We start from the raw sequence: 12,908 nt of genomic DNA, 5'->3' as shown, positions 1-12,908 counted from the left end.
CCCGCCCCTTAAGTCCGCATCGTGTGGTTCTTCAACATGCAAAGTGGAGCTCCCACAGCGCCATCTAGCTGTGGGAGGTCAAACCTCCAGGCCACCCCTTAGGACTTGCTTTCCTGCTTCTTCTTCTGGAACTTTCTGAACTGCGACTGGATGGCGACGGCGGCCTTCTCGGTCTCCGGGGCGCCCATGTCGATGTCAAAGTCCTCCGGAACATCTTTCTTGGAGGCATCTACATAAACGAGGCGTTTGTGAATGCAAATATATTCAATTTACATTTAGTCAAAACGAATAGAAATTATTCAGGAAAAGGATACAAAGTCAACGGGATTGTGGGTAATGCTAATTTAAGTAGCTTAAAACCGCTAACACGCTAACTGGTCTGCTGTAAATTTTAGGTACACGGCTGCAAAGCAAGTATTGATACTATATTTAAAGAGCCACAATGATTCAGCTCCCGTCCAAAAAAAACCACCATAAATGACTATCGCATCCACCACTGCTTCCCCACCACCGCCAGCCCGTAGACGGCCATCCGTTTATGTCCCTGGGTCTCTGTTCTCAGCCTGGTGTTCGATCTCTGAAGCCCATAAATAGGCATCTTTAACGTTTCATAGGCGCGAGGCGTCCAGCTGCTGGACTCGGTCCAGGATCCCGCCGCTCCTGCCTCGTGCAGTGACATGTCCTTGCTCAGCAAACAACACGTTAAGAAGAACACCAGCCTGGGGACCGTTCAAAATGCAGGTGTTTGCACGGGGATTAAGTAATTAACTGTGATTGTAATTGTGCCAATTCCCAGCGATGTTCCCCTTGACTGCTGTATTCCTGGTTCTGAATTAAACGCACCAGCTTGCTCCCCTGAACAGCGCCCCCTGGTGCTCATCGCGTTGGGCCCCCTCGACGTTCAGTTCTGGAACCTTGGAGGCTTTACACAAATGGAAAGTATAATTTGTTCCCTAACCCATATTCTGGTTGTCTGATCAGACTTTTCTCTCACCTTCTGTTTGGGTCATTCGCTCCTTATCTTACCAATTTCTTAGCTTTCTAACAACAAGGTGGTTCTGCGCACCAGTGTCATGTGACCAGTGTCACGTGACCCACAATCGCGCACACGCATCCAACCCGTTTGTCATTCGTACATCTCTCAGCTACTTCATCATATACAGACGGCCATTAAACACGAACTTTCAGTGCGTCAACATCCATCATCCATTTATTGTTGCGATTACCATCCCACCGATGAAAGCGCCGTGAAATTCGCATTTCTGTCGCCCGTTTTACGATGCAGTGCTTCTCTAAGCACTGGGAACAGTGCAGTCTCCCTCGCCATCTTTTATTAATGTGGCGCATCAATATTTCAGCTTGTTTCCACTTTCCAGAAAAGAGCTGCTTTTTCATGCGTGGGGGTTTTTTGGCTGCCCCCCCGGCTAGGGGTTGCCCCCCCACCACATTGCTGTCAAGCCGCAGCATTGCTATGCACGGGTGGCGCCCCCTGTTGAAGCTGATGCCACGAGCTCAGCGCTGCTGGGATCTCGTGTTTGGCATGGACTGTCCTGGCAAAGGGTGGCAGAAGCTGGACTGGGAGACGAGCTGAAAACAGAAGGTCAGACCCCCCGTGAAACATCTCTCTGAAAGCTTCAGGAATAAGAGGCACGCAGCATAAAACCCCTTCAGTGACGCACACCACTACAGGCCATGCCTAATCAGTGTGTCGGCATCAGCAAGAGTAGCCTTTGGGATTACAGATTGAATCAGAGATGGTGGGGGGGGGGGGGGGGATTTCCGGTGTGTGAGTGCACCCCCCCACCCCACCCCCTCACTGCAGCAGTCCTGTGACGGTGACAGTGACGATGTCTGCAAACCCGTGCCAGGGAATAAGCGGATTTCTCACTCTCTACCAGAATAACTCCTGCAACCTGAGTGCTAATGGAGACTAAACAGATGCAGATCTGGTATCGTGATGTCATCATTATGCGCCACGACACGCCTGCCCTGTTCCTCCTAAGGGGAAGTAGATCAAGGTGCCATGGAAACGGTTCAGGTTTGTCTGGACTGTCATTTGTTTAACCGAATCAAACCCCGATGTGCAGGAAGACCATCCTACTTACGATAAAAAAACGATCTGACCTTTATCCTTAATATTCTTCTGGGCAAACATCGGCACACGCTGGTATTCTTCTAGAACATTCTGTCCCTGTACTTATGGACCATACAGAGAGCAGCCACTTTTTGTCCCGTTTGCGAGGAACATATCATTGAGGCTATTGAGGATCCTCTTGTCACAACATCTCCAGCAAACGCTGTGACCTTCTGACCTGAGACATGCCGTCATCCCAGGAAGACCCTCCCCTCTCTGTAGGCCCCATGGCGACCTGCCTTTCTCACCTTGTCCTCCAGATGATTTGGTGTTTCCAGTTGTGGCTCCAGATCCTTGTCTCTGCGAAACAAACAAAAAACCTTTAAACCATAAATAAAGCATCAAAAGGCCAAAAGGAGAGCCTATGAAAAGCAGTGTCTCTGAGAGTAACCCTGCATGGAAGCTAGGGGGCGCTGGTTGAAGAACAAACCCAGCCTGGGTGAACAAGCACCTACTCTCTTAGTGTCACCTGGCCGTTCTTCCCGCCCCAGGTCTTGCTTAATGAAGTGGGCCTCTAATGAACTTCCAGAGAGTGCGCTTTGATGCTACCCCTGAATGGCTCGTTAGGGGCCCAGAGTGCGGAAAACCGACTCATTTAACGATTCAGCTACTCCAAGGACTGGCTGCCCCCGCTTTTCCCGAAACAGTATGTGTGCCCCTGCTAAATATCTGCTAAATGAAATGACTATATACATTCCGCTCGCCTGGTATGTGCGCTACGTTTACAGAGCTGCCCTTTCTGAGTCCCTGCCTATAGGCTCACACTTCCTTTGCTTGGCCAGCAGGTGGAGTAGTGGTTAAATCACCTATTTCTGCTTAACTGAGCAGGTCCCCTCTGGGCTACGTGGGTGTCGCTAGGCCGCAGAGGCGTAACGGGATTCCCGAAATGGTAGCCCTCAGACATCAAACCGCGATGTGTTTATTTATGAGTCATGCGGCCAGAGATAAATAGTCTGCCAGGTATAGAAAGTCTATGCCTTAGCGATGGACTCTGGGTGGGGGCAGGATGGCAGCTGGCCTGAAGGGGCGGAGCCTTCCCCCGGAGGCCTGCAGGTTTCCAGTTCCGCCTTCCCCAAAATGCAGCCCAGTGTGCCGCACGTCCGAGACTCAGTGAGTAATGCAGGGTGAACGTAGTCACGCGCTGCTCCTGCGACGACACCGGCGATCGGTTTTCTTGACTTCTTGTCGCTTCTCTTGGAGCCTGCCATTCTGACGACCCCCCCCCCCCCCATCGCCGCATTTGCCCCAAGGAAGAGCCAGGGCTGATGCACTCTGCCCCCTAGGGGAGGCCACGAGGACGGCGACCTGTCAGCCGCGAGGGGCGGGGCCGTGCCCCATCACGCCCCCTACGAGCTGCACACGGGGGAAAGTCAAGAACGATGAAACAAGCCGGAGAGGCAGAAATAACGGCGTTGGCATTGGGCGCCGCTCCGGCCACAAGATCGGGGTGGTGGGTGGGCAGGGGGAGGGGGGGGGTGACGGTACAGCGGCTTCACTAAATAAATAAGTCATTTGGCGCAGCCATTTTGGGAGCTATTTCGGGCCCTCTGGCAGCAGCCCCCCCCCCCCCCGAGGCCCCCCACTCTGCACTCAGTCGTCTATTAAGAATTTAAAGGAGAAGATGTCGATGTAGGACAGACGGCGGCTCCAGCAGAGAGGGAAAGAACGGCTTCCACCCATTCTCTGGGGGCTGGTGCAGCTTTTGATCACATCAGTAAAGACTCGGTCTGTCACAAACCCCCCCCCCCCCCCCCAAGTCACGTTAGGGCCATTGGCAGCACTGGGCTACGTTTTAGTGCTCTGAGTTAAATATGACCTCTGACACTTCTAATTATGCATCACTGACGGTTATTCTGTGTTGACAGTCTGATTAAAATGCACTCCGAACAAGCCACGTAAGTCATTAGCCTGGCCCTGGCGATGCTCGCGTTCGGTCCTCTTAGCTTCTCACGACGTGTCCCAGTGCGCCGTTCAGCTCTCGCTCCCACGCCACTTTGGACAAAAGTGTGTGCAAAATAAATCAATGTAAATAATCCCGTATTGCATATCTTGATGCATATTGCCAAAGATCCCAGTGTCCTTTTCTATGTGCAATCATGACTCTGTTGTTCTTCTTTCAAAGGGCAGCTCGACATTTTCTGCAGGGCTGAACCACCTTCGACTAGCAGGTAAACTTACCGCTAATTATATAGTGACATTCTGCAAGAAATAAGTGGGTCATTTATTATCACCTTCGTAGTGTTTGTTCCACATCTTTCACGTGGCCCGTTCTGGTACAGCACCAAATCTAACCACGGGAAAGTTTAATACCTTTCTCTGTTTAATCCTCCCTTTTTGAGATAGCAGGTCATTCTGCATTAACATTCCTAAGAAATCCTCCTGTCAAATTTAAATTAGCAGTTTCAAAACCTTTAGAACCATCCAGGAACGTCTCGGTTTTCCTCTTTTTATCCCGTTTGACTGTTCGTTAACCACAGCAGTGATGCTGGATTTACTGCACTGCAGCGTTAATCTAAAAAAATAAGACAGCATGCACGATTCTTATTTTCACTAGGCGAGCATCCTGAGGCCCGCGGGGAAATGGGGGTGTCTCAATGTGCGAATCTGGCTGCGTCGTGTCCGAGCGCGCAGCCTCCCGCGTTGCAGTCACGCGCTGACAGCTGCTTTAGCGCCCGCGCTCCCACCACATGGCGTTAAAATGCACCCGCTTGTCAAAATTTTACTTCAAACGAAAAACTGGAGTATCTTGTTTTCACGCCCGGCTTAACGGATCACGAGGGCATACGGTTCTGCGTTTACGTCGGCTCAAACTGCTCAGCTGCTCCCCGGGAAAAGATGACGGTTTTTAGGATCCGTTTACAGGATTATCTCCGCACCCTGTAGTCACTTTAATTCTGCCAATTCCATTTCCCCCTCCCGTTCAGAATTAACGTCATAATCACCTTCACCATAATAAAATTGGTGGATTGATGGAGAGATTTAAGCTGACCTCTCAGAGCCGATCTGTGTGCAGTTTTCATATTAAAATGGGAACGCGGGGAACGGCGTGACTTGAAACCGCCAGCCTAAGATCCTACACGTGTGTGATTAGTTATTCAATCCTTCCGCGGAATGAAGAATGTTCAATTCAAGAATGCAGAACTGCAAGTACGGAACATTTTAGAATGTGAAGCGCTGCGATGTGAATACTAGAATGTTGAGTTATATAGCAGAATTTAGAATTCTACAAAAGTTTTCCGTTTATTTTACGTCTTAATATCACGCTTCAGATGGTTTAATATGGAAGAATCGGGCACTGCCTTGAGAGTTTTCTAACATCCCAAATGCAAATACATATTGGATGAGAGCACTGAACAAATCAACAGCCCAGTTTGGAGATGCAGACAATTGGGTGCTACTGCGGCAGCGGGGATGCGTGTAAATGTCTCGGTATCTGAGGCCCTGGTCTTCTTCAGCATCCACGGTGGGTCCCAGCGATGATATGAACCTGTGACAGATGACTCCATCAGACATGACCACGGTTTCTGCTGTCCATCTCACACACACTGGCAAGTCCATCTTCAACCTCCACCGAAGTGTAAATTCCTTTTTCTTTTATTTCACCTCCGTTTATAAAGGAGCCTTTACGCGGCACAACAGATACACACAACCAGCCAAGAACAGAAATGCTTTCTGAAATAAGCGGACAGCTAGCCGCCATCTACTGCCCCCTATCTGTGCAGGTGGGAATGGCCCCATTAAATTTCCTCTGTCGAGCCCTATTCCTGTCTCTCAAATTACGTTGAATATTACGACCGTGGCTGAGGGTAATATGGCAGCTGGTGAACAGTGAGATTAAACTCTAAGCAACAAAGGTTTACACTTATTACAATAAATATTAATTAAAGAGGATTAATTGAGAGAGTAAAAGATGGTGCAAAACCTGCATTCCAGCTGGAAAAGGAATTGAACTTCATGCATCCTTTCTTGGTGCAGTAACACTGCACCCACAGACAGCGAGTAGCCTGGTCTTGAGTTATTTTTCCTACCCTTGTACCGTTTAAATGCCTATGCAACAATTTTGAGCTGCTGACCAATCACATCACAGGTGTAAAGCAGCCAATGACTGCTCTCGTTCCATAAGTCTTTCAATTGTCGATTGTAAGGAGATTTGAGAGGGACATTGCTGTGCGTGTGTATTGGGTTTATATTATATCGTGGGTACCAAATGTCCCCCACTATGTGATTAAAAACCTGTTATTTTGACATTCTGGGGACCATTTATCTAGTCCCCACAGCGATCAGTGAATGCAGTCAAAAAACTAAAAATGTCTCATATTTAGTTTGGTTTCTTATTGTTAAGGTTATGGCTGGGTAGGGGTTAGGGTGGTCATATTTAGGATTAGGGTTATGTCCATAGAAATTAATGGAGAGTCCCCACAATGACAGGAATATATGAACCATGCGTGTGTAAGTATATTTGTTACAACCTGGAGACTAAAAATGTCAACCTTCTGTAGTAGCAGGAACTACTGGCAGGAGTTGTTGTGTTTATCAAGCCTTTTAAAAGGTCATGGTAACATTTTCATCCTAAAATATCCACAGAGCCATTCCTTCCTAAACTGTACTTCATCTTAGCAGCATGCAACAACAGAAAAATCTTTGAATAAAGTGCTTTTGTGCTACAGACGCATTAGACGGTTAATGGCCTGAGTCAGTGTGACAATGTGTGAGGTTTGCTGCTGGATGGCGTAAGAGGATTGGGGCCCCTTTAGGGACCCAATTACTCTATCGGGGTCTCCCGCAGACTGCCAAGACACCACTGAGACTGGCCAATGAGGGAGCAGAGCTTTCAGCTGTCAAACGATGTCTGTCCATCGCCATGGAAGTGAATGTTGTTATGGGATGGGAAGCAGGGAGATTAAAGTGAATTACGGTCCCCTGAACGTAACAACGGCAGGGAGGCAGTGAGAAATATTTGAGTTTGCTGGCAAAGGAAGGGAAAGATTCATCAGGCAGCAAGTTACACCCATCAGTCTGTCAGCCAAAATACTGTAATATACTGTAATATACTGTATATCTAATCTGGCTTTGCAGATAGACAGACACTGCACACATGCACCTAAGGATCTTGTGTTTGCACTCTGGCATTTATGCACAATCACTGGGGAATTTTGAATTTCAAATTCAGCATGAGCATTACTTCATTCTTTATTGATATATTCAGAAAATAATGACAAATAACTGTAAACACACATATGCTTGTGAAACAAATATATGAAATCACTACGGGATACTTAAAATCCACAGGGTCAAAAATCACAGCGTTATACAATGATTGCTTGTGTGCTCCAGGTCAAGATCCACATCTAATCCACCAGCAATGACTGGGCTCACCATTCAGCACCAGAAGGGTATCAGTACACACCCAGTCGTGGGAGTGTCTGTTGTTCCTTTGAGAGCATTTCTCAGTCGCTTCTAAAGCACCCAGCAGCAAACTGCGGTCTAATTAATAAACACGGGCACGGATTTTTACCAGGAAACGTAATTAAATAAATTTAACTTGGCATTTAATTGGAAAACCGTCAAGACACATCATGCGGATTAGTATTTCGGGATACCCCTCCCCCAGTCGGGCAGACTCTGTGATGCACGGGAGACGTGTTACCAGCAAAAACATCACTCTGCTCCCTCCCCGTCCAGCAGCCACGAGACTAAACGTTGGTGTGTCCAATCAGGGCTGCGGTTTTAGATTTTTGGCCCCATGAAAGCATATCAAATTGGGGCCCCCCACCCAGGCCAATCCAATTATGTTCCAAATTTTTGAGGGCCCCAGTCACGCAGAGGTCCTTGGAATCATGCTAACTTTCCTCTGCTTTATAGTGCCTCTGCGTCCAATGGCATGCGACATAACCATCGCATTCTGGGGCATAGTGTCGTTACTCTTTTTGATCCTTTGAACAGCTTTCTTCAGATGATCTGGAGAGACTTTGGAAATTTGACATAGACCCTGAGCACCATAAACTGTACAGCAGAGGTGGATTTGTCAGGTCCAGAGAGTACAAATCCAGACCAAGATTTTGTTTCAACCAACCAGTTGAGTATAAAGAGTCACAGAGTCCTCAACTGGTTGGCTGAACCAAAATCTTGGTCTGGATTTGTACTCTCTGGACCTGACATCTCTACCTCTGCCATACGGGGCATATAGCGAATAATAAATTGAAATACATATCTGCCAGGACTCTGGAATACAGAATACATCATGCGCCTGCATGTCCGCCAGTCACATGATTCAGGTCGCATGCACCCAGTCACATGACACAAGTCTGTTTTCACAAAAAATACCTTTCTACTCTGAGGGATGACCCTCTGCATGTTGATAAATTCAGCTCCTCTGGTGGGGGTGGGGGTGGGAGGGGGCTGCTGCCACAGACATAATGCTTAAGGTATCACCCAGGTAAATTTCCTTGCATTACTGAATCGTTATTGTCCAATTCTGCAAAGCCATGCGTAAATGTTTTACCAGAAAATCCTGATTGGACGAGGCCATGTCAGTCTGACTCTGTGTACCAATAAAAATAATGAATAAAAAAAAAAAAAGACTGAGGGACGGACACAGTTCAGTAATTGGTTATGCAAGCAGAACCGGTAGCCCATGACTGTAGCACGAATAACAGCTCACTGTAAGACCACAATCACTTTCTAAACTCTAACCCATAACCCCCACCTCACGAAGGACCCCGTGCCCATAAGGACCCTGAATTTACCCCCTGCTGTAATTCCTGTTGTCACAACTGACAGCTGCGCAATGACACAGAAGCTGGTGTCGATATGTGGACCACAGAGGAGTCGTCGGTCACCAGCCAGATCCGCAAAGCCTCCATTCCTCATGGCCAATCGGATTGCTTGCATCTCTGCCTCACTACGTTACCTGCAGCAAGCGCTTTCAAATCCCAACCTCCTGCCAATCTAATAGCCCAGCCACAGCCTGATCATGCTGCAAGAGACATGGTGAAGTGTCCTGCCGTACAGCCCTGAATGATATGGGTATATATTTGGTTAATATTCACATAAAGCAGATGCGCAGACTGTACTCAAGTCCCCAGCACATCTGTGCACGTTCACGTCTGTACACATCTGGGCTCTGTGTCTCTACACATATCAAGAACAGCTCAGAAAACTGAATAAAGTTCCCGATATGAAAACAAAACTAGAACAAGGACTTCTAAATTTGGACCCTATGTTTCCATTTTAATATGAAAATTGCACACAGATCGGCTCAATTAATAACATTTTTCACTTTGTTAAGGTTTTTTTTTTTCAGCAACCTGTTATTTCCATCTGATAGGACATCTGTTGTCATGACGACGCCACAGCATCACGGTGACATGTGGTGGGAGGGGCGTGCCAGCGGCGGGCGCCAGCATCAGTGGCGCGTGAAAGATAAGCGGAGCCAACGGCGGGCGCCACCCGCCACGCGCTCCACTCGCTGCGGCCGCGAGCCCACGGCGACGAGCATCGCGGCCAGGACACCTGAAGAACACGTGCAATGGGATAAGGGCTGCATTAGCAACGTGCTGCGTTAGTGTGTAATATCTAGGAAACCAGCCCTGCCTCCCGTTACACACTCACATTAAATCCACAATCGCAGCCCTGTGCACCCTTAAACTGTACCTGAACCAATATAACTCGGGTTAAGTGGTTGTTGGAGATAGAAGGATGGTCAGTATTTTATTAGCAGATCAAGTGCATAACAGCTGAGCAGCAGACTGTAAAAGATCAGCCCATCTCTGCTTATCCCAAGAGCGGCAGATGGAGTAACGGTCAAAAGCCGGTCCAAATGCTTGTTCAACTCTGACGTCCATAAGCAGGATCCTTCCCAGTTAAAATTAATAGGTCACCCACACAACCATGTTTAACCTCTTGGAAGGCTGTCTGTTTACCTTAAGCCGTCTTCAATCAGGGATTTCTGGATGTCTTCCGCGAACACCATATCTTACTGTTAAATTACTATTAAAAAATGATCCCGTCAGGCTGGGTGCTTTGGATTGTTCCCACACAGTGCCGGGGGCAGCTCGGCACGCTGCTCGGCTCGGCTCACAGGCTTCTCCCTACATCGACATCCGGCTTAGTTTACTTTTCACCTTCTACAAGGGACATGAACTTTCCATGAGTCAGCCGCAGCCGCTGGATAATCCACGACCTGTTGTTAATCTTTCGCACTTTTGCAAATACTTCGGTATTCACAATAGTCTTTTCCCTGTGTGTCCTTGTTCCCCACTGGCCCAAATGCGCTAATTTACTCCACAGGAGGATCTGTGATGCCGAGGGATCGATCTGGGTTACCCGGCTAAAGGCGATGGGGTGACGCGGAGCGACTGGCAGACAGGAGCCGCGCCCCACTACGGTACCGCAGCGTCACCCTCCATATACCTTTTAGTAATATTGTTTATGCGCCATGTCCCCTCTCTTCAGCTATATGTTGTGGATGGACACTGTCCAGATGGTGCCGCACCTATCCGTGAGCAGCCCCTCTAGTAGTGAACTTACGTGGTTGGGACAAACCCAGTCGACCCCCCTCCATGCAGGATATCCCGGGAAATCACCACAAAGCGCTTGTTTACACACAGGGGAACGATTGCGGGGACCGCGGCTCATACCCAGCTTCTCATTAATCCTCCAAAGCGTTTCGGCTTTTAAAAGATGGCGTTTTTCCATCGCCTGAGTTAGTATAAGCCATGTTCTAAAAGTATAAACCAACCCGTAAATTACACGGCCTATTACCCACAGTGAGCTAATCTCAGTCCGGTACGAGAGAATCATTTAAAGTGATCTTTCCATTGCACAATGACAACAAACCATCCTGACCAAAAAAAAAAAAAAAAACCTCACAAAAAATATTTCAATTTGTCACAACGTTCAGTTTGTGAAATATTAAGAAATATTATAAATACCGCAGTGGGAATTGTTGTACGCCTGACCCGTCTTTGAACCTAATTTAATAAAGTTGTGGGACTGCTCCAGAAAATCTAGGATTTTTTTTCTACAGAATATCCATTAATATCTAACTGGAGTCATTTCAAATTAACGGGGTCGGATCATATGAGCCCAGAGATCAAGCGGCAAGTTCACCATCAGTGCTGCCCTACGGCCGTTTTCCGCCGCCCGGCAACAACTCGGGCATTTTCATTATTATGCTGCGCTATGGAATCAAACAGGACAAATCCAGGCGGGTGTTGGGTTGTTTAAGAAACCCAGGTATTGATGCTTAAAGTCACATTCTGTTTTCCAAAAAGTACACGACTTTTCGCATAAATCCGCCAACGTCGCTTCCATCTGCGGAGGGTGTCTCACCGTGTTACACCTTACACACGGAGGATTTTTGCCCGATTAGCAGAATGTGAGGACAGGACGGCGTGCCGAGGGGCTCCGGCGCAGCGCATGCATTGCTGCAGTATGTCATGCATCTGCATCCGCAAGAAAGTGATACCTGTCAGTACACTCGGCAGCCAGACCGAAAAACAAACTTCTCCACTAACATTCACTAACTTACACCACGGCATATTAAAAATGAATACAGTGAAAATCCCAAGGCTCAAATTCGTAAAGGAACCAGAAGCGCACGGGGCACCGCTAACATTTCTCGGTTTATGGTGAACCACCACTAACACTTAACTAGTACTGGTGTTTCCCGGCGCCCTTTACGGTATAAATCAAACGCTTACCTCGCTCATGCTTTTAAAGGGGTTTTTGCACGGGTGCGGCACAACACGATACGGTACGATCGGAGGATTTCACAGCTCGTTGATTGCCCACCGCCGGTTTGCAGTCCACACTTTGCTATCTGGCCAAGCAAACGGCTTTATAGAGTTCGGGGAGCAACTCCTCAATGTCATCACATTCCCACTAAACCAATGGGAAAGGCAATCGGCGAGGCTCCCTAGCAAGTTACCACCCAAAGCCCGTGCGAGAGGGCGAGAGTTGCTTTCAGTTCAAGTCGTGTGGAAAACACGGCATACGAACTCAAATGCATCATTAACGATGTAGTATGAGAGTGTTCGCAGGGATCTGTAATCTGATTTAAGTGCAATATTTACTTTCCCCACATTTTCGCACGTTTTTTTAAAAAATGTTTCTTCGGGTGGGGTGTCCTGTCCCGACCGATTTGTGTCTGTGTAGAGACTCTGCGGTATACTGGGCACTCTGCGGAACACTCAGGCTGGGGTCCCGGGTCGCATATTCTGTTTTATTCCCTTTTGTGGAGAAATTCCACTGTCCTACTACGTGTGCTGCATAAAAGTGTAATGTTACGTAAGGACATTTTTCGTGTGATGCGGAGAAATCGTAAGGGGAATACAGGTGTAATACTAATGTGGTCTAATTATTAGTAATAATAAAACGCGCAGACCTATCTCCTATCTGCAAAAAAAAAAAATACGTACTCCAAATTTCAAGTAATTTTTTTTTCTAATCCAGATAAAAACTATAAGGCAATCCCAAGTTCTATACATTTTGGCATCACTGCCGGTTGAAACAATCTCATCCTTATTACAAACACGCGACCGGCTCAGCATCAGCTGTTGGGCATCTGCAGGAGGGCGCAGAGAAGCGGGCGTAACCGCGGCGTTGGCTTGGGGGCTTCGCTCCGCATGGTCCGCCGGGGACCTGGCGGCATTGATTTCAGCCTGGATTGATTGTTCCGGCCGCGGTAACCCGCTGTATTCCTCAGTCACCGCCACGAGGCGAGGGGACAACACGTGGAGTTTGATCGAATAAAGTGATCAATAAGCATTAC

At 47.9% G+C, this 12,908-nt stretch overlaps 1 protein-coding gene across 1 annotated transcript; it reads right to left on the bottom strand.

The window, feature by feature from the left end:
• LOC125721735 (calmodulin regulator protein PCP4-like) lies at positions 1–11,991 on the bottom strand. The gene is made up of 3 exons (XM_048997773.1): positions 11,839–11,991; positions 2,383–2,434; positions 1–229 (listed from the first exon to the last, which is right to left on the bottom strand). The coding sequence occupies exons 1-3, from the start codon at positions 11,845–11,847 to the stop codon at positions 99–101; spliced, it is 192 nt and encodes a 63-aa protein (XP_048853730.1). The 5' UTR covers positions 11,848–11,991; the 3' UTR covers positions 1–98.
• Positions 11,992–12,908: the final 917 nt, after the last annotated feature.

This window comes from Brienomyrus brachyistius, unplaced genomic scaffold (genome assembly GCF_023856365.1).
Source record: "Brienomyrus brachyistius isolate T26 unplaced genomic scaffold, BBRACH_0.4 scaffold35, whole genome shotgun sequence".
NCBI classification, from domain to species: domain Eukaryota; kingdom Metazoa; phylum Chordata; class Actinopteri; order Osteoglossiformes; family Mormyridae; genus Brienomyrus; species Brienomyrus brachyistius.
This window is presented reverse-complemented; position numbering and strand designations above follow the sequence as displayed.